Raw genomic sequence first — 27,197 nt, forward strand, 5'->3', positions numbered from 1 at the left:
TAAAGGGAAAAGGAGCGAAGCGAACATTGGAAAAGGAAACGAGAACGTTTCATCGCGAGCCTAGTGGACACTGGGTACTCGGTAAAGGATCGTATATATAGTAATCGTAGTCGGTAGGAGAGCTTGCGAGAAACGGTTGGCGTTCGAGTGTCCCTCTAGTGGGGAACGCGGGAGGTATCGTCACGGTCTCTCCGCGTATTTAACTCCCCATCCTACTTTCTCCACCGTCCTTTCTACTTTCTCCGGTGAGAAGAGAAGGTCTTCTTTCTCGTCACTTTTGTTACTCTCGTCCACCCCCTTCTCCCTTCCCTTTCCTCTAATTTCACTCGTTCCTTTTTCCTTTCGCGTGTTTCCTTTGATGAACGCTTCCGCGAACCAAAAGGCAAACTCGCGCGGCAGATAACAACGCGACAGAGAACAGAAGGAGAGAAACGGACGCGCGCGAAGCGAGAGCATCTGGCGGGGCATCAATTATGCGCGGTTGGCGTGCAAACTTCCTGTGTACAGGAAGCGCGAAGAGGACGCGCGCGCTTTTCTTTGCTTCCCGTTCCATTATTCGAGCAGAAGGTAGACCCGTAACGAGACGAAAATCAAGGGAGCCGGATGCCCCCGAGCGACGGGACGGGTACGCGGGGCGTCGCGGCGCCGTGTCCCCTACGACGACGACGATGGCGAGTAGCTTCCCGGAAGAGCTAGGCGGATAGAGAGATAGGCGGTCGGTTCATTGTCGCCGCGAAGAATATACTCGCACCGTCGTGGATGAACAAGAGGACAGATACAACGAACGAACCGTTCTTCGTGGTCTGGTCGCTCGTAATTATTCTTTATCGTCGACGGGATAAATGCACTTGCCGCGGAAAGACAACGCGATGCCATCGGGACGAGAGCGCGTGAAAATAATTGCCACTTAGACGACGGGGACCGAACACTGTCTTCTTTGCACTTTTCTAGCGAGGGATTTCGTCGAAGGTCACTTGTTACGATGTCATTTTCATTGGTGGAAGTTTTGCGAATCCGTATCTTGAAGGTTACTTTTTTTTTTGGAAAATTTTGAATTTGTGTAGGGCATAATGGTGCTTTTGTAGCTTTTAACGAAGGATTTTATCGGAGGATTCTTGTTGTAATGTAATTTTCATTGGTGGAATCTTTTTAAATCTGTACCTTGAAAGTTACTTTTTTTTGGAAAATTTTGAATTTGTGTAGAGAATAATGGTGCTTTTGTAGTTTTTAACGAAGGAGTTGTAGTTTCAACGTCTATCTATCGATCCAGAGGGATGTTACCCCATTTGTAATCCGACTCGAGTACTCAGGACCATGTGGTACGAAACCCACAACCCCCGAAAGTAAAATGCGATTCGAAAAAATTCCCGAAGAAGCTTTATTTCGTTGTCTTCGTTCCTTCCTCGAAGCTCACCGTCGTTCGCGACCACTTCGATCAAAAATCGCGTTTAACACGTTCTCGCGTATCGAGTGTCTGGTTCAAAGAAATCCAACTTGCCCGAGGTGAACGTGGCGAGAGGGTTGGTGAATGTTCGAATAAAAACAAGTGGTCCGAGTGTTCTTCTTCAGGGTCCTCGTCCTCCGTACGAGCTCGTGGCTCGTGTGCTGCGTTTCCTACCGTAACGGTGTCGCAGCACGAGAGTGGAACTTTTCATTACAATGAAAGAGAGAGAGAGAGAGAGAGATCAGATGCGAAGCCACGGTGGTGTCGTCTCGTCGTAACCGGTGCGCACCGTGCAAAGGGAACACCCGAGAACGTCAATTAAGCGACTTTAGCGACGAGTTCGAGTGTCCATAGGAAGTGCGTGTAAGGGTTCCAGCACTCGGTGAGTGCCGGCGAGCGAAAAAAGAAATCGACGAACGAGAAACGGGGGAGGAAGGAAGTGGCACGAAAGAGAGCGAGAAGTCGATGAAAAATGGCGGTGGAGGGAGAGGGAGAGAGAGAAAAAAAAAGGAAAGAAAGAAAAAAGAAAGGAATTCACCCTTGCTGAACGAGCCCTTTTCTTTCTTTACCGTGCTCGACGATCGGTTGCCGCTGCCCCAACCCCTTTCCCTCCTTCTGGGTTTTTCTCGTTCTTTTTGTACCCTCTTCCAAGCGCCTTCTTGCGGTCGTAATACGTGGCGCGAAGGCACCGTGGTTAACCACCCTAGAAAGATGCTGAATACGCGCGATATTTTTCCTCCACGATGGAGGCCAGCCGTCTGACCGGAAATTGGCAGGCCTTTTACGCGCGACCGAAATCGATCCTACGTATTGGTGTGTACGGGGCGTGCGATGTCGCGCGTTCGTAACAAGAGCCATCGGTAAATGAGGACCGCTTGAATTTTTTTCGCGCGGCTCACCACCGCCAAGACGTCACCACGAAACCGCTGATTCGACATACGGAATATCGAGTTTCGCCCCGGGTTACGTTGTACGCGGATCACGAGTAGCTCGAGATACAATCTTTCGGGTGTTTTCGTAACCTGGTCGTGCAGAAATGTGGCTTAAGGCGTGTCCGAGAATTTCAAAATAACCGAATCTGTACGTATCGAATTGCAACGTCTGGTGATGGTGATTTGACAATTTGGAACGCTTCGAATACGTTTCGCGAGGTAAATGTGGAAACGTGGCTTAAGGTGCACACGCAGATTTAAAACTTCTATCTCTACGAATACTAATGGTGACCTAGAGATGCAATTTGCAACTTTTTTTAAGCCCCATTACACGTTCTGTTACCCAAGTAGGAACGCAGATTTAAAACTTCCGTCTCTAGAAACACTAACAGTAACTCAGACGTACAATTCGCAACATTATTTGAATCCTCCCATACAAGTAGGAGCGCGGTTTAAGGTGCACCGGTAGATTTAAAACTTCCGTTCCTGCGTGCACTAATTGTGATCCCGACGTTCATTTATGCAACCTATTTTCTTTTTTTTTTTTCAATCCCTCCGCACGATACACGTTGCAAGCGTAGGAACGCCGGTGCTCAAGGTGCATCCGTAGATCTGTCCCGTTCCTTCTCCGCGCACACGAGCTGCAACACTAATTGCAAGAGAAATTATATCCGCGCGTAAATTATGCGGCCGAAGCACTCGAAACGAGTCTAAAATATGTTCCGCGTTCGTGAGCCGGGCGCGTAGAATCGCGACCGAGGGTACATCTGCAAATTAGACTGTAACCCTTCTTTCCCTTCCCCTTGCGTACGTACGCCCACTGCAACGCGAGCTGCAAGACTAATTCTATTCACAGGTAGAATACGGTATGCAGCCACTGCGGAAAAAACAATCGTGAAGGATAGCATAAGCGCCAGGGCGGGCATCCTTATTAATGTACTTCGTGCACGCCGGAGAGGTTCAGCTGCGGCGGTCCTGACATATTTTAGCGCGTGTCGCGGCCCGAGCGAGAAAACTGGCAAAGTGGCCGAGGGAAGAAACGAGACAGGGAAAAAGCGTGAAAAATCGCATCTATTAATAAGGCCGCGGCAAAAAGCTCCCGGCGTGTTTGGCCGACCTGCACGTCCAGGCTAACCGGATAGCTTTCATAGTTACGCGCCGCACGATGCAATATCTTGGATGCTGGCTGTTGCGCTGCGAGTAATTTTCCACGATACTGGCCCGTGTTGCGAAATAAACGTACTTTTTGTCGCGAACGTTTATCCATCGAGGGGGGCTCTCTGCAATATTTACGGAGACAGTTCAAGTTTAATGACCGCGATGAGTTCGAATTTGGAGACCATCGTTCGATATTGGAGTAGTTTTTAAATAATCGGTGTTTGGATTGATAATCAGTGGGCTCCTGACAGAATATAAACGATGTCACTTACAAGCATCCCCAAAATGTGACTCGATGGCTAACCGATAGATCGACATTTTTTTCGTGAAGTCATCTTTTTTGTTGTTACTTCGGTAACGTCGAAAGAAATTATAATATACCAACACGGAAATTTTCTCGTTGATTTTCACGGTATTCTTTCCCGTGAATGTGTTATTACTTGTACACGAAACGATAGAAGTTAGTTTCTATTTAGATCGGAAACGAGTAAACGAAATATCGAGGTCCAGGATTCGGTGGGTCTCGTTGCAACAATTAAAATTCTAGGTCGGATCTCCGTAAGTTGGGAATTATTTTACGGAGTTGCAACCGCGAGCATACTTCGATCGTGGCGAGTTTAGTCGCGGTATCAATGGTTAATTACACGTGGAAATGGAGCGCTATGATACACAAACAGATTTTATTACGGTACCGTTCCTCAAACGCGGTGATATAATTGATCAATATGAATTTATCGGGGAATGCTTTGTACAATATTGCGAGGACCGTGTCTCAAAGAGTAACGGCAACGTTAAAACATTTTCGATGGAAACAGAATTCGGTTGGGTATTAACTATGTAACGAGTTCGTCATCGAAATATCACAAAGCTTGGACAGCGATGAAATTCTCCGGGAAGCTGCGCGCGGCAATATGATCAATTAACGAAGAATCCTGTGAGTTTAACCAACCACGTACCGGGGACCACGTCGATCATAAATTTCAACCGACTATATACGAGTAGGTGCTCGAAACTGTATCTGCCAGACACTCCTCCGCGTCCTATGCACGCCGGTAAGCAAGTTTCAAGCCTACTTCGGATATCGCGAGTGTCTGAAGCGTATCTCGGGAATAAGGGCACTAAAGCGCCCACCGAAAAGCCAGAGTTATCGAAACTCTCGGTTCTTTGCACTTAAACGAAGCGCGCCGCGGAGCGATTTCCTTTGATTTCGTTTTCCTTTCGACTAGGAATGTTCGACTCTAAAGTTACCTTCGAGTGTAAAATGTGAGAGGAAACGGGACGGAAGAAAGAAACCGAGACGATGAATAAAGAGTCGCGTTTCGTTTCAGAATCTGCTACAGTCGGGGCGTAACGTTCTGGTCGTTCAAGGTCACTCGGAAGCTATTATCTTTAAAGTCATCTTTGAATGTAAAACGAGACAAGGGCGATGGAAGAAAGAAGTGGAGACGAAAAGTGAAAAGCTATGTTTCGTTTCGAAAAGTTTGCTACAGTTGGGATGTAACGTTCTGGTCGTTCAAGGTCACTCAACAACTATTATTATCTTTAAAGTCATCTTTGAACGCGAAACGAGACAAGGGCGATGGAAAAAAGAAGTGGAGACGAAAAGTGAAAAGCTATGTTTCGTTTCGAAAAGTTTGCTACAGTTGGGATGTAACGTTCTGGTCGTTCAAGGTCACTCAACAACTATTATTATCTTTAAAGTCATCTTTGAACGCGAAACGAGACAAGGGCGATGGAAAAAAGAAGTGGAGACGAAGAGTGAAAAGCTATGTTTCGTTTCGAAAAGTTTACTACAGGTGGGATGTAACGTTCTGGTCGTTCAAGGTCACTCGATCAAGCTACCTGCACCGTATTATTTCATCTCGACTCTTAGATACCTGCAATATATACAGGTAGAAGTTCTCGATTGTACACACTGACCAGAATAATTGTGCGCATTGTGTAAATTAAATATTCGTTGAAAATATCGAGCAGAAATGGAGGCTGAACGAGCTCGATACAATTGTAGAGGCAATCGATGTAATAAGATGAATCTTCTTTCACAGTATATTTCTATCGGCCATGTTTAACCTCTTACGCGACCATCGATCTCTTACCAACCATTTACTCGTTTCTCAAACAGAAGACATCAATTTCACTTGTCAACAAAATGCAACGAGCGAAGTTTGCTTGCAAGAATCGAGGTTTTACTGTAAATTGAAACGTGATCCCTGTAATAGTTCCGAGCACTATATCTGCAATGTATACGTAACAAGAGTCGAGATACATGAAATAATACATGTGATATTCAACTTCTTTCCTCTTCTTCGTTAGGACCTCGACAGTGTCTCAAGAATACGATAAATTTATAAGGTCGAGCACGTCTTCGTTGAAATGGACCTCGTGCTTCACGATATTCGATATTATAATGCAAAAAGACGCCTGGAAAAAATAAAGTCAATGAGCCTCGAATCGCAAGATATTCGACATTAGAACGAAGGACCCATTTATCGAATTTTACAGTTAAGGCGCGACCAGCTGGAACAAAAATTAATGGAAGCTCATTTCGTAGCAAATTTGGAGTACTGTAACAAATCCAAGACTGCAACAGAAACCCAGGAATATTTAAGAGTGCTATTCGTGCACAGACTAAAAAATGTTCGGCTTAAATCCCATGGAAAATTGCAGGATTTAGAAACCGCGGATAAAAACAGTTTCTCTACACAGAAATATATTTTAAGCAGATTCGGCGTTCTCGCGGGACAGACTTTCGTTCGGAGCTTTAACAACTTGTGCTTTGAATTTAAATTTGTACGAAACGTCGCGTAAAGAATTCATTCGTTGTATTTTCTACTGTTGCAATTTTTGGAAGAAAATTTCTCGTCTTTGGCTGTTTCGACATCTTTCGTTTCGCTCCGTGGAAGATACGTTGTTTTCAAATTGCCACGTATTTTGAAGTTTATCGTTGAAAGTTGGACAGGAAAACTGTCCAAGAAGAACTTCGACTATCCAGAATCGAATCCACCCTCGATTTTCGCTCGACGACGAGCGTTCCACGATTTATGGCAGGCAAAAAAGCAGCCGTAGACAGACTAGGCGACGAGCTTCCGCGCGAAGGAAAAGCGGTTTCCAGTTTTCTGCGCGTCTAGAAGTGCGCCACCGGTCTCGTAAATTATGACCGGAATTATGGAAAAAGGTACGCCCTGGATCGCGGAATGAACTCGTCAGACGTTTCCGCAAAAATGGAAACGCAGGGATCTCGAGACTGGTAGCTGCGTTTTTTCGACCGATAAACGAGCGTTTCGAGTACCGATAGGGCGGCCATCTTCGAAAAAAAAAGAAAAAAAAATTAAAAAGTCACGCGATGTGACTAAGATCCAAGTTTAAAAAGTGTAAGAATCAAAATTTCACGTGTATCGATCAATAAAAATGAGTATTTTATCGGTTGTTACACGTTCGAAGAAAGTCGAGCAATTTTTGACATTTTTAGAATTTACAGCGAGCGATCGTAATTTAACAAGTTCTATTTAACAAATCAATTATCGTCTCGTTTCTTATTTAAAATATACGACGAAATTTTCAGTGTATCATCAAAATTTTCCGGCAGTTTTTAAATACAAAACACACAAAGTATCAACTATTAGAATACATATATGTAAACTTCTTCTAATCAGTTGTTTCTGAAATTTGTGCTTTAAATTTGTGCTTTAAATAAATGCCCGATAGTTCTGTAATTTCTGCACAGCAGCCAGAGCCGGATAGTTCGAACATTATTTCGTTTGTTTGGAAAACAGTTCGGATCCAGGAGCGATCCGTTAAAATTAAAACGGACAAACATCGACGAAATCGTTGAAAAAGAAGACCGAAGATTCGATGAATCGACAGGTGCAATTTCGTGAACATTTCCGGTATTCCACATCAAGACATCGAGTTCTATCACGATGACTGACGCTCCTCGTTAACCGAACGAAGAGAAACAAGTTTTTCTTTGGGACGCGTTCGGTCAATTATCGTCGAACGTTTACGGAACACCGCGACACAAACCGCGACAATAATTGAGTCAACTTGCACGAACAGGATAATTAATTATCAGCTGAACGCGGTGGGGCTACCTATTCCATTTCCATCGGATTTTCTTTTTCTTTTTCTTTTTTCTTTTTCTTTTTCTATCCACCGATTCGTTAACGTCGCCGTGAGTTATCCATTGCACGGCTAACGACGCTAATGTAAATCCGTATCCGCGATATTATTAAATATCGTTCTGGATCATTATTTCGCGGGGTGTGATTAATCTAGGAGCTCCGCAAGAGGCCGGATATTTGCATTGCAAAATTTCGTCCGGGCGTACCGAAACGTAATTTAAACGAATCCGACAACGTCCTCGCGCGGAAATTCTATTAGTACCAAATTAATGTAATTTTATTACCGACGAAACGCGCACTCCCCTCTTAAGTCGTAATTATTACCTGTTTCCTTCTTCTTTTTTTTTTTTTTTATCTCCGGATTTTAATAAAGTTGCAACGTTATTTTTCCACAGCTAAGAGAGGTTTTTCCTAAATTATCGAGCTCCCGCGAAATTCACCGACTGTTTCGCTCGTCGTAATTTTAACGACAACGGTTTTGAGAATAATTGTAGCGTTACGGTTCGTGCAACCGAAAATAGAAGCTTCGAAGAGTTTGCGTAATTCGAACGTGAAAATTTCACCGATTTTGTTTCGCTAAGTCGGAGTGAACGTAATTTTCGACGGATACTAAAAATACCACGAACGATCATTTTTATTTTAAATATTCTCAAGCTATCGCACGAAGAATGATGGTATCGAGATAAAATTTTTCAATAATTTCCTAACGCGAGAGTATTGCATACGTTAATTGTCTAGTCTCTGGTTCAACTCTCATCTAAATAAATTTGAACCAAGTCGACCAAATATAACCCTTAACTGTTATGGTAATTATTTTATCACACATGCCCTTTACTGAGCTCTGTAGAACTCCATATAATTGTATAAATATTTCCAAGCATTTAAAAAACAAATCTGATACAATCTCATCAATTTATCAAGAAACTAAATTAAATTTCTGACGATAAAATTCGATATGGTTTGTCAAACTCTACCTTAAAACTTACAGATTGAAACTTCAGCGTCTAATAATCACCCTACGGATCTAAAACGACCCCGTACGTAATTAAAAAAAGTGCCAAAGTAACGAAAACACGAAGAAATCGCATCAGTATCGTAAACTAAATCGTTCGTGACAAACATCGGGATCTCTAAGTTCCCTCGAAGTTGAAAACTGCCTTATTCAAATATCGGGAGTCTTCTCGGACGTCTCGAGAATTTTTCTGATCAAAGTGGATACATATGTTTCGATAACTCGTAAACTGGACTTATCTTCTCTCCTGTACCTACACCGATAACATTCTTTCGTACGCGCGTGCTCGTGCACGTACACGTACAAACCGCGAGAGATTCTGAGACGGGATACTGGCTTCGATTCGCGAAAAGTTCAACCGTGTCGTCGAAGAACGCTAAACAAACGCCGCTGGAATAAGTTTGTTGGAAAGTTTCACGGTGCCAGACAACGGATAACCGCGTATCGCAACTTTTACGATCAAGACGGAGGGGAGAGGGGACCGCGAGAAATTCGTCGCCGGGTTTATGCAAAATGCTCGCTTATGTAACGCGTTGCGCTCGTACCAGCGCGTAAGTTTTAATGGGAAAAAGGACACTCGAATGCGTTCAAGTTGAAGTCGTGATTGGCTCGCCGTGGTGTCCGGTTTGTTTGCTGTGACTGGTGGATAAAAAAAAAAAAAAAATAAAAGAGAAAAAAGAAACAGGGGAACACAATCGGCGGACGATGACCCGGCACAGGTAAGTTGAGATGAAAAAATTAGAATTTTAATTGGACTTCGTGGAGAGCACGAGAAAGGACCGGAGGAAATATTGTTGTCCGCGGTATGACGTATAGTAATTATTCAAATGACCCCACCGTGGTGGATATTGATTATTTTTCTTTTTTTTCTTCTTCTTCTTCTTCTTCTTCTTCTTTTTCTCTCCCTTCTCGTTCGATCGCAACAAGTGTTATTCTTTGCCAGCGGGACCAAGAGAACGAGAACCGTGTTCTTGTATCTTATAAGTTATGCTGCTTGTGTCCAAACTTGTCGGGTAATCTTGCTGAGTGCTGTCGCGGACAAAACTGATCGCAACTCGAAAAAGAAGCTCTCTCCAGGTATACACTCCCGCGACCTTTGTCCATTCTCAAGGTTAATACGATCAGCTACGAAAGTTTTGGTACTTGGTTCTGAGGGACACTCTGTAAGTTAACCTACACGGGGATCGTGTCTCGATTCAATTCGTTGATGTTACGTTTGTTTCGTGTGAAATCCTCTTGAGAATCGGATGTTTCCCGAAGAGATTCGAGCGGATCAGATTTATTCAACGTAATGATCGACGCGTGTTAAGTGTCGAATCAATCTTGCGAGCTCGATGAACAACGAGATTTTAAATTGAAGCAAAAAGCTTCTTTTCCCTCGCGAAGGGAATAAACAAGATGGACGACGAGTGAGTGATTTAAATTTGAAGTTAAGGTTATCAAGGAATTATCGAAGAAGAATTCTGGAGATGATTTCGTAGATTTTGTATCTTCACTTACCAGATGAACTCTCATGTTTTCGTCATAGGTACGAGAGAAAAAAATGCGAGTGAGAGGAGCAAGAAAAAAGATACAAACATATGGTTTTCGAATGAATGAATTTGCTCAATTTGTGACCATCGAACAGTACAGGATTTTATTTATGATATCTATGATATTTTATGATACTTAGAGTGATTCCAAATGCGTTCACACGCTGAGAGTTTTCGACAAATAAACAAATTTCGAAGGGGTTACAGATAAGCAGCGAAAGATATTAGTGAGATGTATTTGCAAATAAATCAGTGACTATCGTTCCATACGGAAACGAGAGTATCTGTATACGCGTTCTACGCGAAAGTTTACGTACGGAAATATTAAGAACGTTATCTCGCAAAGGTTGGAGTTCCCGTTTAGTAACTCACATTTCCCTAGTTATTGGAAAACATTCTCCAGTTGCTTTTTCCGCGGCAGAAACGTAGAAACGCGTTTTTCGAATACTGTCGCAGAGTTGCTTCAATAATTGCTTAATCCTGTACGCGTTCCGAACTAATTCAACTAATTATCTCGTCTTAACTCGCAAAAATTACGAGGACGCTTTTAGTTTAATCCTCTATCGTTTGCGTGCTAATTTGTGTATTCACGGTGAGTCGCGAAGTATGTGTCACGAATACGAATGGCAATCTCGAATATATATTTTCTCTCGAAACAAGTTGGTTGTTTTTTTCTACCCAGGTGTAGCCTCGTGAAATTATGCACAGACGAGTAACCGGGAGAAAAATTTCTATTTTTCTTTCTTAGTATTGATCCGGTACAATTAACAATAAAAATATCCCATTGATCTCGTTCGAGAAACATCGATATTAATCTTTTACTTAGATTCTCGATTAAAATGAATTACGTTACACGAATAAGAAGTATTTCGCAACATTAATACCCGAAACGTGCGTAAATGTTACTTACAATCGCGCATATGTTAACAACAAAGCCCTTACACGAATAACCCGCAGTGTTCCAGGCAACGGGGGTTTCCTCGCGATTCAGTCCCGTATAAATCGATACCGTAACTCCTCGCCGCGTTTCCGCTCCCTAAGTCGGACTTCCTTCGCTCGTGATGCCGGATGGACCTCGGGGCCAGCTTAATAAATTCCACACGAACGAAATGTGTTGCACCGTGAACCGGATCGCTACCACCTGGACGACACACACTCCCTCGTTCCTCTCTAGCCCTGATTTGCCGACACGTAAAAACTCGTTACGCGGGGCACGAGGTTGTAGGCGCCGCTCGACCGCCTCCTTCGTTCCTTCGGCCGCTATTTATTTCCCCAGCACCCTCTCCTCCGATCCCCCTGGTATAGCGCTACGGCAAACCTTTTTCCGAGATTGGTATACTCCTTTGCTCTTTCCATTGTAACGAAATTCCAGGGTTTCGCGACACACAGAGAGACAGAGGGGGCGGCAGGCAGGCAGGCAGGCAGGCAGGCAGGCAAGCAGGCAGGCAGGCAGGCAGCAGGGGACAGAACGGGCGAGGCGGACGGTGGCAAGAGCTGTCGAGGCTCTTCCTTTAATCCGGACGCAGAGAGAAAAGAAATCCCCCAAGAGTCTCTCCAATGACGACGACCCGTGGAGAAATGCCTCACCTTGTCCCGTCCTTGATTCTCCATCTACTCGCTCGCCGACACTTCGCCGTCCCTGTTTTTCTCACCGTTCGTTCTACCCACCCGGTGTTCTTACTCGTCTTCGCGACTCGTTCGTCCGTCCGTCCGTCTCGTTTCAGTCGGTTGGAACGACACCCTTAAACCGGGTCCTCTCGCTTTCACCGACTCGAGACAGGAGGACGACCTCTACTCATTTTACTTTTCAATCTTCGAGGAGGATGCGATTTTCTTCCTCATTTCCAGCCCTGACAATATTAGGGGAAACAGGGTCGAACGAGGGGGGTTAAAGAACGAACCCGAAACCGGCGAGGGTGAGAGATTCGAGAAAGGTATGAGGGGGAGGGGCGAGAGACAGAAAGAACGCATTGGTAATCGACCTGTTAGCGTTAGCACCCTGTTAGGAAATTCGATTTAGCTCGAAGATTCGACCGTCTCCGTCGAGCGTGAGAGATTTCAACGGGGTTAATCTTCGATACCGTGTCTCCGTTCGTAACGTCTTTCGTTTGTTTTTTTCTTTTCTCTTTCTTTCTCTCGTGTAGCGATTCGAGGGGGTAGTATCGTCGGCGTAAACGCGCGAGCGTAACGGGCGTCGCGTCGTTCGCAGGGACGTTCGCGAATGCATGGAACTTCGAGCGAAGCGATGTTTCGGGAATGTATTCCGTGGACGTGGACCCCGTAGAATGCCGCTCGCGCGACCCTAGCTCGCCGAAATGTCGATTACAGACGGAATCGAACTATTGGACAATGTAAGTTGTACCGTGAACCGAGTTTACGTCTTTCGATTTCTAGTACACCTTTAGAGGTACGTAGACAGTAGCGACTCGAGGGATTTTTATTCGTCGAATCGTTGGTTCGATTCATTCGGAAGTACTGTGATAAAAATTGTATTACGCGAAAACGCTTCGCGCATTACGCGAAAAGTGATGCGTACCTGTTCGTATTTCGAGTTAAAAATCTGTGGACGTTCTCGATGATATCGAGTACCTCGAGTTGAATCTTTCAGGGTTGCGTTATAATAAAGAATACTGGAATTGAATTATTGTGCAATGGGAGTTGCATCGTTGACAAAGTTTGCGTCTTTCGACGGAAATCTCAGTCTCTAAAATCAGACGATCGATCCAATATTCCATAACTTTATTCCACTTCGTGGAACCCGCTCTGTTTGTCCCTAGCAGTGAGCACCCCGGATTTCAAATTCTTCGCGCGAGATTCGTAAACCGTGATCGCTTAGAGATTCTCAAAATTCTTAAATAAATTAACAAAGCGATTCAAAGATCTGGAAACACAAACGTAATCTCAGTCTCTAAAATTAGTCGATCGATCCAATATTCCACAACTTTATTCCACTTCGTGGAACCCGCTCTCTTTGTCCCTAGCAGTGGGCACCCCTTTCTCGAATTCTTCGCGGGAGATTCGTAAACCGCGATCGCTTATCCCGTCTGGCGCGGGATTTTCAAAAGTCTTAAACAAATTAACGAAGCGGTTCGGGTATACGGAAACAGAGGCGCGTCGCGCGAACGAGTAAAGTTTCGTCGTAGCAGTTTGGAAATCGTCTTTAAGCTGGCGGTAGTTTCGACGAGGAGGATTCCACGTCGTCTCGGTCGCGGCGTTTTACCACGGTCTGCGCCACGATTTGGGAAATTCGACACGGGACGCACCGTACCGTGGTCCGTTTTATTAGCGAATCCGACTTAACTCGGCGCGGCGCACCGGGTCGCGTACATCGTCGACGAGCGGAGCGCAAACTACGCGCATCGACGCACGATTATACTTAGCGTAAAGCGATTATTCCGCTGAAGCTACCCCGCGAGCCAAGGAACTACTAAGCCGGCTACCCCTGTCCCGTCTGAATCCTCCTGAGCCCCGACGAGAAAATCCTGTCGGGAGATAAACGGTTAAGGAAGTAAGTGTATTCCTGCAAACAGCGCAAGGCGGACAGTATGAAAGTTGCAGCACCGGAAGCCCGCTTAGACACGGCCGGGGGAAACGCCGGTCAGGAGGGAAACTTGTTCGCGAAATAACTATCTCGAGGTATCGATAAATAGGGACTTGTTCCTCGTGGGTGACGAACACGAACACGCGCGTTGTACGACGAGAGAGACTCGGCTGGCGATTTTCGTTTAGGGTGATCTTTTACAGGGTACATTGCACGGAATCAGGGTACGCGTTGTTGAAATTAAATTATCAAGATTAAAAATTACCCAATTTCTTCTCGCGCCGTGAGTTTTGCAACGAGAGGAATTCAAATCGAGATTTTTAGTTCGGAACGATCTTTTCAGAATATTATACGGGGTGTTGGATCATTAAAAATTACGGAATTTTTTATAGATAATTGTTTCGCTCTGTCGTGTTGAATTTCTTTTTTTTGTCGTGAGTTTTGATTTGAAATTTTAATTCGGGGCAATCTTTCTGGAGTAATAATTACTGTTGAGAGTAATTGAGTAACTGAGTGATTGTAATAATTTAACTGTTAAGAAATTTGTAACTGTGAATAGGGTCTGTCATAGTATTATACAAATATTTGTCTGGAATTAAAAATAGTGAAAACTTGGAAACGATTTTTTTTCTCTACCTTTCTTACATTTTTGGAATTATTTTTCGTCGAATAAACAGGATTGCGAGAAAACTTTTTTACATTAACTGGACGATCCTGTAACGCTCGTTAGTCAATTCAGTGCCGATACAGAGTGTTTAAGTCTACTTTGAAACTCACATTCGATACATATTTTCGCGTAGAACTTTTTGAGGATGTACTACAAGTGTAATTTATGTATTACATAGTTACGAAGAACGAGCAATTAAAAATCGCCCGTAAATTTCCTCGTTTTCTGACAAAATGAAGGTAAAGGAAGAATTATGCAGTAGATTGAATATTCCGAACAGCATCGATCGAATCTCGACCAGCAATTCGTTATCCGGTGTGCAATTAATCGTAAGACAACGCGTCGTCCAAAAATTGGGGATCCCGGAAGTGACGTTGACGGACAACTACGGCCGGAATCATAATAATTTCGCGGAAAATAATTTGCATGCAAACTCACCTCCAGTACGTGCTCCGCCTGGTTCTCCCGATCGAGTTTCCTGCCGCTGGTCGTGATCAAACCTGAAACATAATCGTGGCAAATGTTAAACGCCGTCAACGAGACTCGATAAATCTTGATTAACGCGTTCGCCAACGCGACTCGGTTAACGAGTCCCTTTCTTTTGTGTCGTTCTTTCGCGCAAAGTTTTCGACTTTTTCCATCTTTTCGCGAACGAAACGTTTAAATCTTTAAGCGAACAAACTTTCCGGACTCGTGAGAAGTAATAGTTACGTTCCCTCTCAGTCGCGGTAATTCAAGTTTAAGGAATTAAAAAAACATCCAAAGAGCCAACTAGGAAACTCTTGAACTCGAGTGACTGAACGAAATTTTCTGCAAGTCCACGATGTTCAATCCAAATCGAAACTGAAACTTTTGCGATCCTTGTGTAAAGAGTTACAAATACCTCGAAACGAGATCGTGAATACATCTTCGTCACCGTTGTAACTGATCTCGTACCGATTATTCGCTTCTCGATTATTATTTGAAACATTACGATACACCGTCACACTGACACGTAAATTTCGCACCGAATCGTTGCGAATGGATCCCAACGAACGAACACTTTGCACGTTTCCCTAGAGTATTGTAATTGGAAATATACTGTTCGCATAATAGAAGTTTCGCACAACGGAACGTTCGTATAATGGAAGGTTACACATAACGGGTGTTCGTGTAACGGAAGTTCCACGGTATTCGAAAATAGAAGTGGTCCACGTGATACCAGAGTGGCACACGCGAGCGTGTTGAGCTCGGTTAGACGGTGTTTCAATCGAGGTTTCCCCGGGGACGATTTCGTTCCCGATTCGACCGGTAAACCGAGGGAACGAGCCTAGGGACAATTCTCCGCGGCAATTTGCAGCGGAATAAAAAGGCCTCGATTAGCGGGGACAAAGATTAGCCCGATAGAACCGACTCGACGAAATTATAGCGTTCAGATTCCGCTGGACGGTAATCGAGCGCGCTCGAACTTTCCTCTCCGTTCTTTTCGTCCCCCGTTCGTAATTTCCCTTTGCTCTGTTTCACTCGGGGAATCCGCCTCTCGACGAGGAACTCGCGAAAATTCGAGAAACGTTGAACAACGACCGGTCACGGTTCAATTCGTCCACCCACGGAACAAACGTTTTCCGCTCCTCGAGTATTTTCCACCCCCCGTTTCAACGACGTTCGAACATCGTCGGCGTCTTTCGAGGGTCGTCGTGGGAAATAATCGAGGGAACGGAGAATTAAGAATCACTTCGTCGATTCCCTTGCTTTATCGTTCGCACCGTTCTCTCCGATTTTTATTCCGCCGTGGAATACGCCCAGTGCCGTCCTCGAAGATCGAGAGGCCCCGCTGCTTCTGTACTAATATAATTGAACAATGTTTCGATGTGGCGTATTGAATTGTTACAGTGTACAATGTATTTTAAAAATCTACACTTTTCGAGAAAGTACGTCTCGCGATCGCGTCACGATTCCGTCGAGATTGTTTCTAATTTAGATTTACTTCGGGAATAATGTAGCTGTAGTTAAAGTACGTTAATAGAAATTAAATGTCTCGGACAATGCAATTGCGTTCGTTTGGTTTTTACCAAATTTGGAAGTAATTAAAGATAAGAGGGGAGTTTCCTAAGTGTGGGACTCTTTAAGTGTAGGTTTCCTTAAGTGTGATGTCGTTTACGATGTGGTGTCCTTTAAGTGCGACACTTCTTATGGAATCTCTGTTATCCCTGCGATTATCATCGAGTCTGTACTAAGCAAAGTATTTCTCATCGTTTCGTATTACTTTATTTATATTTACGTCCCTTTGGCTATATTTACAATTATTTATCCACTTTGTCACCACGTATTAATAACCACGCGAGAGACATCGAATTCTGACTCGAGTTTGTACAAATAACGAGACTCCGTTGCTCGCGGTAACAGTTATCGTGTGCGTAAAATAACGTCCAATTGAGAGTACAAAATGCCGAGAGTGGCAGGAGTTTTCGATGTTACGATCAAAAGGTACCGAATATCTGTCGAAATAAATATTTTGTTCGTCGCTTCGAAATTACAAAGGCGATGGAACGCGTCGTGAAACAGCTTTCGACAACCACGGTCGTACGTTCTCCACAGGGTGCATTCAATCGATGTTTCAATCGAAACAAATATTTTATTCACCGTCTGGACAATTCCGTTCGTCGAAATTACAAAGGTGTTCGTACATCTACGAGATACGGTGTACGTATTGTATCAACGTGTACACGAAAGACGCGACGACGACGACGACGATAATAATAATTTCGATCTCCATTGTCCGCCCGCGACCCAGTTACTCGATGGCCGCGGTCGACGTTTCACGAACGTCCAAACGATAATTGGGTTTCTCGTTGTCGTCGGGATCGTAACAATTTCGCGATAAATTGCTTTTTCGACACGTTTTGCTTCTTTTTTTTTGTTACTTCGACCCTCCACCTATCCACTTGGGGAGGACCCCGAGTGGGACTTCTGTCGAGTCGTTCCGATGAACGAATGCAACTTCGAATGCACTTCGACTCGACGAAGTGCAGCAGTCGAGCTGAGAAGACGTTCGAATCACGACCAAGTGTTTAACGTGAACTTTGAGTTATTTCCACGGTAAATAGAAGTAACTTAATCACCTTCATACTTTACACTATTATTATCATCAAAGAGGTGTATTGTTATTAACTTGCCTGAATGCTTAACATTCCTCCACAATAAGAGGTCTCTCGCCCATCGAGTGCAATTTCTTCCCTTAAATATATTTCACATTATTATTATCATCAAAGGGGTGTATTGTCGTTAACCTACTCGAATGCTTAACATTCCTCCACAATAAGAAGTCTCTCGCCCACCGAGTGCAATTTCTCCCCTTAAATATATTTCACATTATTATTATCATCATCAAAGAGGTGTATTGTCGTTAACGGTTAAGATTCCTCCGCAATAAGAGATCTCTCGCGCATCGAGTGTAATTTTTCCGCGAAACGGCGGAAGAGCATGCCGGATGTGGATGGTTTCCGGAGCTTTCGAACGGGGAACCAACCGCGAACCTTCCCCGAGACCGAGGTAGCGAAACAAGAACGAACGAAGCCCCTGAAATTGCACCCTCGAACGCGGTCGCGCATTTTTTTCGTCCCGGTTTTTCCTACGGCTTCCGGAAACAACGACAAACGACGCAGATTTTATATTCCAACAGGAAGTACTAATCACGTTACAGGGGAAGCCGTGCGCGCCTCTGGACCACGGCGGAGTCTCGTTTATCTCCGGCTCTGGTGCGGGAAATTTCGAAACAGAAGTTTCGCGGTCTCATTAGAATTAGAGCTCGCGTTTCGCGGGGCTGACGTCATCAGGGAAAAGTACAAGGTTCTATCGGTTTTTCCCGTTGTTTCTTCGTCGAGGGAAAATCGAGTTTCCGTGACTTTCGAACGAAGAGATTTTTTCGTTACGACGGATTAGACTGTTTGCACAAGGGGAGCACCAGCGCGTTTGTTTTACTATTACCAGATCAAATTTGATTTTCCGCGGTGTTGTTGCTTTTTCGTCGACTTCGTCCTTGAGTCTATTAGTAATGAATGTGTACACATTTATTACACACAGTGAGGATCCTAGAGATTGCAAAGTCCACTTTTTATAGTCGGAGGATTAAATTTACCAGGAGAGTAATATAACTGTAAAAATATGGTGAAAAAATTGCATTCCTTGGCTGGTACGATTACACTCGTTTATTTTTCATAGAACGTGGAAGTTTTTAATAAACAAGGGCACCAAGTGTCCCGTTTGCTCAATTTTAAGAACACTACCGATTAGGAAGGGTTACGTTGGACGAATCTACTTCGCGTAACTTTAAAATCGATTACAATTTTTCGAAAAGCTACTTGTTAATTAATATCAGTGATACGAACGAGTCTACGAGTAGATCAGTGACGCTTATTTCGGTTACAACTTGGTTATTTTGCAACAATATCCTGCACGTTTTACCTCGACTGTCTGCTCGGAACAAGATCGAACAAATTGTTCAAACTTTCGTTCTATGAATTTTCGAAAGTTTTAATTCGCTACCAGTCCTCCGCGACCATCTCGAAACGCAACGGTGCAATTTTTTCGCCAACTCGATCGACGTCCTCGAACTCTCGTTTCTGGCGTCCCTAAAGCTGATTAAATCGACGTCGCGCTGACCTCAAGATTTCCACCGAATCGTTCGTGACAAACTCTAATAACCGTAATAACAAGATTCCCTGGGTCGGGTAAGGTGTAACCCGCGAACCAGGCGGTACGGAAAATTTCCGGAGATCGAGTGCATCGACCATCGACAGGGGCTGTCAAGTGCAACGTCATTGTCCCCGTATTCGTCGATGCAACGACTTCTTTCTGTTCTGGGATTCGACACGCGGTCGGTAATAACGGGACGACATTCTACCGCCGTGTTCTACGCGTTGGAATCGCGAAAAAAAAAAAGAAAGAAGAGGGAACGTGGAAAATCGAAGAGAGAGAAATATCGAAGAGAGGGAAAGTGGACAGGGCGGACATTCAGGGTGGGTGTTCGATGAAGTGTCGCGAAATGTGGGTAAAAATGGCAGAAATTTCAATCTGGTTACGAATTTCGAGAGGAAAATAAAAAAATCTTTTTTGTAACGCGACAAATTTTAATTAAAGAGGTATTTACGATTGCAACGTGTAGCGATAATTGTTTCGTATTTGATTTTACGGTTGTCTCATTATTCTCTATTGTGGAAACTAAAGTAGATTTAGGTGGAGATGACAAAAATTTTTATCTAGATAAGAATCTCAAGTGGAAAATAAAAAATCTTTTCTATGACGCGACAAATTCTATTTATCGAGGTATTTACAATGTAGCGATAATTATTGCGCATTTGGTTTTCTCACAACAGCTATCCTACTATTTTGTATAATAGAAATCAAAAAATATTACACTCGATGGAAACAAAACAGGGGAATGTAAAAATAGAAATAAATTACTCGGATCTCTGCTCTACTTTTAACACGATCCAACAGTTTCCTTGCTCTTGCTGCATTCAATTTCTAAGTTGATTCTTCTTTGTGTCATATGTTAAGAAAATCGAATCTACTACTTAAGGAGAATAAGATACCACGAGTAAGTAGAATACGGTGTCTGACTAAAACGCCTGACCCAGTACGAATCACTATTCCTTGTCGCGTTGACCTTTCTCCGAACAGGACAATTCCCATTCAAACTCCGACAGATATATAGTATACTATTACAACGTTTCTGTTTGTATATTATTTCGTACGCAAGAAATCTTTGTGTCGTTCCCCACAAAATTATTCTCGAAAGATATATATATTATATATACCATTACAACACTTCTATTTGTATATTATTTCGTACGCAAGAAATCTGTGTGTCGTTCTCCACAAAATTATTCTCTAAAGATACATATATACCATTAGAATGTTTTTGTTTATATATTATTTCTTACGCAAGAAATCTTTGTATCATTCCCCACAAAATTATTCTCAAAAAAAAAATACCTTCTCTCCTGTTTAACAAGGACCGGTAAAAACGATCCAAACGCAAAGATTCGCTCAATTCCTAAATTACCGTTCATCTGAAACGTTAAATTAGTTTACGATTACTACGAAATAAAATTATCGCTGTCCTTACGCGATACAAAATCCCGTAAGTCTTTTCCGATAATTACGTTCCGAATCCAATATCGCGGAATCGAATCCCTCTACGAAATTTATCTCCTCTCGGAGGTACCGAGGTAAGAAATAAATAAACTCTCGTCTGGCGTTTCGTTCGTCGAAGCAGCATCGAAGGCGCGCACACGAAAGAAAGATCTCGTGGTCTCGCGTCGATTCACAATTTCCATGCCAGCTTCGAGGCGTGTTCGTTGGTGCCGGTAAATTCCGCGACACCCTCTAGAAGCGTGCAAACCAGCGGCGAAGAAGTTCAGATCGGCCGCGAGAAACCGAGCGGTCGTTGTCGCGCGTAAAAACGAGAAGAAACCGAGAGAAGCGTATCGGAGAGGGAACGCGACGACGTATACGAGCGGAACGCATTTAAATAATTGCTTTTTCGTTTTCGTTCGTCGAGTCGGTGACGATGCCCGCCGTACTCTCCTCTCCGCTCCGTAGGAGTCACGAGCGGCGAAACCGGCGCGGAAAATTCGTTATCGGAAATCAAAGCAGGACGACGAAACTACTATTCGCGATATTACCACCTGTCTAGATATTCCTGACTCGTTTCCTCGATACTATCCAATGCGGAACGCGTGGTTGTCGCACGCGTCGGTTCCGTTGCGGGTAATCCGTCGCGGTTTGGATTTATTTTATTTATTTCCGCCGGTGTCGACCTCCCCGCGGACTCAGTCGAGAGAAAGGACGTGTTCTCGACGACGACGACGACGATAGCTCCTCGACCCCGAATTTCCAAGTCCCTTCGGGAGAATACTTTACGACGGTGAAAAATCCACCGTGGAAAAACACTGGGACCACGATTCTCCCGCGAGACGAATTTTTATTTTTGTCGTAGGGCGCGCGTCGAGCGTCGAGCGACTCCTCTTCGATCCTCGATCGGCTCGATCCTACGCGAGATTGGACACGATTCTTCCCGTGTTTCGTCGCGGAGAACATTTTTTTCCAAATATTTCGCGTTAACGGGGCCCGCGAGCATGCGTTAACGTGCACGGAATGGGGAATAGCGAGGTTTTCCCGCCCGGTAAATACACCGCGGTATGTATACCCGGGTATCGTGACACGGGTAATATTTTTTAACCGTAAGAGCAATATTCACGAGCCCGTTGGAAAAATATTTATGCTCGCGGATCGGTTAAGGAGCGTTATTTTGGAAGAAATCGAACGGTCTCGTTTGATTTGACAATTTCGCAGAGTTCTGGGGTACGTGGAGAGTAGAGTACTTTGTAAACGCTTGTTTAACTGTATTCGATTTACAGTCGATACTAAGAGTCTACGTACACTATAAATTTTGCAATATTATCCAAATACGATGGCGTTTCAAGATTACAGCACGACCTGTTCGTGGGGCAAGAAAATCGGTGCAAAATGCACCGAAATGAAACTGTAAGTAAAAATCCAACGCTGGAATATTCTTTCGTGGTTCTTTCGATTTTCAACGATGTAATTTTCGCACAGCTGTTGATTCAGAATTCATTTCGCACAACGTTATTTAGATAAACGTAACTTTAAGAGTGTTGAAGTCGAGAGTCGTGGAGCGTTGTAGAGAGTTGTATAATCGCGTTATTTACCGTTATTTTGCTATTGTCAAAGTATTAATTACTTCTCACGTTCACATTATTACCGTTATTTGACCATTGTCGAAGTATCAATCGTTAACAATTGGATAAATTGTCTCACAACGATTATCGAGTAACACGAAAATGAGATGTAGGTTTACGATTGTTTCTTGAAAATGTTCACAAAATCGATTTCTCGTCTAAAGAGATCGTATTCCCTATGTCAGATTCACTTGCACCGGAAGATCCAGACCCATTGCTCGGTTGCACCGCGAGTTTCGACCCCAGCTGCATTCACGGATCAACATTGATGGATAGCGTACTTTGCAACGTTCCCGGCAATAATGGCCGCGTTCCCGTAAACAAATAGAACAAATCAAATTAATGACTACTATTTTAGCGTAACATCCACGGTGGTCGTAAAACACCGACATTCGTTCAGGATCCGGATCAATCATCGAGTTCTCGCGGCAATATGCAAGTGCGGTGGGCGAAACTGCGCGGAGAGTTCGAGATCGTTCGAAACCGCAGAAACCTCGTCAAAGTTGTTTCCATGTCCCTTTCGCGAGATAATATCCTCTCGATGATAACCCAATTCCGTGATTCCGTGTCGGTGACCTTTCACGGGGCCAACGGTGTTCCATATTTAACATTAGCTTTACTGTATAGAGAATTATAAAATTAGAAAGCTCCAAAAGAAATGAATTTCGGTGTACAATCTTCTCGTTAAAGGGATAAAAATCGGTACAAATGGTAGAAGAGAAATATAAATTAAATGTAAATTCATTCTATAATATTACAGGTTATTTCAAAGTTTAACAATATCGATATTTATTCGAACCGTAGGGTAAAAAGTAGAAAAATTCGATGATTCGTCGGTGTATTTATTTTTCTACGATACCACTAACGACAGAAACGTTATTTCAAGGTTTAACAATATCGATATTGGTTCGAACCGTAGGCTAAAAAGTAGAAAAATTCGATGATTCGTCGGTGGACTTGTTTCCCTGTAACACTACTAACGGAACGTTGTTTTAAAGTTTACAAGTATCGAGGTTCGTTCCTTGGGAAGCTTTCGGAGAAACGTTGTCAATTTAGAACGATCACCGGTGATCGTCGTGGCATTCGAGTTATCGACGAAAAGAAATCGATCGATCTGTGACTCTCTACTTGGTGAAACTCTACTCTTCGCGAATCGATGAGTAGAGACTCGAGACGATTCGAGCGATTGATCGGGTTCCATCGGTTGTTATTTAGATATGGAAATCGCGCATCTTGGTCCAGCGAGCGTCAAAGGCGAAGAAATTCCGCGCGAAACGGAACGAAATTTAACGAGCGTCGGCTACGGACTCCTACCCGCCATTAATGCCCGTATACGAGAGAATCGAAACAATTGCTACCCTTCGACGTGTACGTATTGTTTTGAATTGCAAATGCGTCCCGCAATCTCTCAAATCCGCCCGTCCCGTTTTCGGTCACGCGTCCGTCGACCTTCTCCACCCTTCGATTGTCGTTGGAATAAATCCGCGAGCGTATTGCAAACGGTGAGCCGCTGTTCTTAATCGAGTCCCGTGTCACGGAACTTTCGCAACAGTTGTCTCAACACGGTGGATCGTGTACGAGGTGAGAACCGCCGAGACGGAATAAACGCGAAACAAATAAACATCGATGTAAGATTCTAATATAAGAAAGCGTGTCTCGCCTTCGTACGACCTCAACGCGTACATGTACAAAGAAACTTCGATAGTGCCCTCGGTTATAGAGCGCGAACGAAATCGTCGATACCTCATTCGGTTAAAGCGCGCGAACGATATCGTTGATACCTTTTTCGGTTACAGTGCGCAAAAGAAATCATCGATACCTTCTTTGGTTATAGGATGTTGTTAATAATTGTTCAAACTATGGTCCTACGACGGTTGTTAATAATTGTGATAAATAAATAATAATATAATATAAGATTCTAATATAAGAATCGATTCTGGTGAGTTCCTCGGGTCTTTCTGAACCCATTTTTGTAATTTATTCTTTTGTTGTAATATTGTATTATTATTGTAATATTATTTTCGTGATATACGCTATTTTCTGTAATTGAAATAAGAGGAAATTATGGAATAATTAAATTGTACAGGAGGCTTTGTTTTTGAGAAAAGTGCAGTTGAGAGAATAATAGTCCTGGTACTCTCGTTCTATTATGAAGTTAAAAATTACTACTCTTTTGTTAAAAATTTTGTAGGAAATGCTACAACGATTCGTTCTACAGAAAAGCAAGTATACCAAGAAACAGTAATAGATTTAAAAATAACTTTCCTGGTAATGGAAACGCGGTGTTAATAAGTAGGTGGTAACGCGTCAGTGAAAAAAGAAATACCAATTGGTCGCTTTCAACGTATAAATAGGGCAATTGTCGCGAGTTTAATTTCATCGTGTCTGCGTGCCGTAAAAAGTAGAAATAGAGTCTACCAATCGTACGCTTTGGACCGATAATGTACGTAATTGAGGTTAGGTTTTAGTAACAGCAGCTTTGGCTGCTGTACCTTGCCTCTCGCGCATTTATTTATTCCTTGTTTCGATCGTACACTTGCGATCGATAATGTATGTAATTGAGGTTAGGTTTTAGCAACAGCAATTCCCGCTGCACCTTGACGCGCAAGCGTTTATACATTTTCTATTTTACTTTCGCTGTTTGTTTTAGTCGATTGCACACTTTCGACCGATATCTAATCGAGGTTAGGTTTCGGTAAAACCAATTTCCTGTTCCGTTCATTTTTATCACGGGTACCCTCGTATTTTGCATATAATTAACAAAATTTTTCAAATAATTAATTGCCCCGCGCGAGATAATAGTATAGAATCGAAAGATCGTGAAAAAGAAGTTTACACACTCGACGAATTCGTCCGATCGAGGTTAAGCCTCGGTAAAAGCAATTTTCCGTCCGCGATAAAAATCTTGCAAGACAAAATGGACAACAATTATTCGCCTCGAGATAATATTACGGAATTGGAGAACCCGCCGAACGAAAAGGCTGCATCGAGTAATAAGAAATATCGCGTTTTCTCGAGAACGGAATAATTTATACAGAATTGTTCTCTGAGCGTATATCGTTCGAATGCACATCGAGAGCCCGCTGCATAGCGCAATATATAACGGGTACGACGTCGGCGCATTCGCGCGTGCGCGTGCGCCTTTCCCCGAGCTACAACGTATTACACGAGCGCGTATTATCTGATCTAATCTCGCAATACTGTTCCCAAAACGCCGTCGTTATCCGTTATTATTCCCGGGGTTTCTTTAAATAAGAACAATGCGCCGCTTGACCGTAAATGCAACGTTAATGCGAACGGAGATCGCGGTGCGCTGATTTGCGCGCAATAACTTATGCAATCTTGCCCGTACCTTTTTATCGAGTCTTTATCGGGTCGGTTGTCCGTCGCGCGCCATTTTCGTCGAACGCGAACCTCATCGCGCCACCTACCTCGTTTCCGTTTGCATTACGCCGCATTAAACGGTACTAAAGTATTCTGCCAGCACCTCCCATACACGCCACCAGAGGGAAACCGATCGCTGATTGTTTCCCGCAAGTTCTCCTACCAGCTCCGATCTGTATATATACGATTTTTCACCCATCTCTCGATACGTATAAGGCAGGGCTTGCCGGGATGCCTTACTCGTGAGTACACTTAACAGACTCCGGAATAAAACGAGATCTCCGTCTTCCTATTCGTATTTTCACTCTTTCACTCCTCCATCACACCCCTTAGAAACTATCATAGTGTACTTTATTACTAGAATAATTGTTTATTAGGTCAAATGTGCAATTTTCGTTTTCGCCAACTCGTTTCGTCGCCGACCTTAACGAAATGATTATTAAGCACACCGGAAGATGTGTGTGTAGTTTATAGAGGAGAGGTGTTAGGGAAAAGAAAAACAAAAAACCTTTACACGAAAGGTGTTATATAGTACCGTTGACGACTCTCGGAGAACTATGCGACTCCGTGGATGGTGCACACACGCAATGTGCATCGGTGCATCGAATAATGTACGAGACAAATATGTGCGAAGCACGGGTGGGAGAATTTTCCAGGGAGAAACGCAAATAATGGTGGTATGGGATTTGGGCTCTTCTCGATCGCGAATCCGAGCAAGAAATTTTATCAATAACCGAGACATTACCGTATCGTGCACCGTTAGAAGACACCGTTTCGCGTTTAGGTTATGCGACGGACTCTTTCGGAGGTTTGAAATAACGCGGTGGAGTGCTAGGTGTTTAGATAAGTTTAGGACCCGGGCGTGTAACATAGTTAAGACGACGATACGCGCAAGCTGGAATCGACTGGTAAAGAGAATGAGATAAAACCACCGACATGATGTCCTCCAGGAAGCATTCCCAAGAAAGGCGGCTGTTCTTGGCCAATAATAAGCGGTTTGACTTCCAAGTCCCGAGACTTTCTTCGTTCAAGTGGAATCTAAGGTTCGACTCCGAAGAGAGTTTCACGGAACCGCTTTCAGGTTATAAGACAGTGGGATATTATATTTGCACAATCGTCTAACTCCAGGTGTTCCGTCGAACAGCTTGCAGGCTCACGAGGCACTCGGAGTAGTATATAGTAGTAGTAGTAGTAGTAGTAGTCTCTTTCCGTTATCTTCGTCTAACTGCGGTAGTTCCACGCGATCCCTCGATCGGACGAATCAACTCGCTTCTAAGTACCTCCAGACGGTTCGAGGTATCGGGACGGGTTCGATTGGTCACACGAACTCGGACCTAAGCTCTTCCAGGTGCGGAGTGGTTTCCGAGAGACTTTGCGCTCGGTACGACACCGGAAGGAGTCTTGGACGATGGTCAATTATTGGAAAATACTTTGCGCAACACAACGCTGACAATTATTTACCGTTGACCGTAATCAACCCGCGGATAATTAAACGAAAGAGAACCGTATGAAAAATATTTCGAAACGACCAAGAATTCTATTCCGAAATCGATCGTGATTGATCGTGCGAGGCGAACGTCTATTAACCCTTTCGGCGTGTATATACGCCCTCGAAGAATTCATACACGTTCATACAATATATTATACTTTATTTCATACTT

General features: G+C 43.6%; 1 protein-coding gene across 1 annotated transcript in view; it reads right to left on the minus strand.

Moving 5' to 3' along the window:
* The window catches only part of Kug (FAT atypical cadherin kugelei), a 726,821-nt gene that overhangs the window by 45,830 nt on the left and 653,794 nt on the right, over nt 1-27,197 (minus strand). Inside the window, exon 6 of the mRNA XM_076323088.1 lies at nt 14,846-14,907. Coding sequence (XP_076179203.1) covers nt 14,846-14,907 — 62 coding nt within the window. The remainder of the gene's footprint in view (nt 1-14,845; nt 14,908-27,197) is intronic.

The sequence above is a fragment of the Ptiloglossa arizonensis genome, chromosome 11 (assembly GCF_051014685.1).
Source record: "Ptiloglossa arizonensis isolate GNS036 chromosome 11, iyPtiAriz1_principal, whole genome shotgun sequence".
Classification (NCBI taxonomy): Eukaryota; Metazoa; Arthropoda; class Insecta; order Hymenoptera; family Colletidae; genus Ptiloglossa; species Ptiloglossa arizonensis.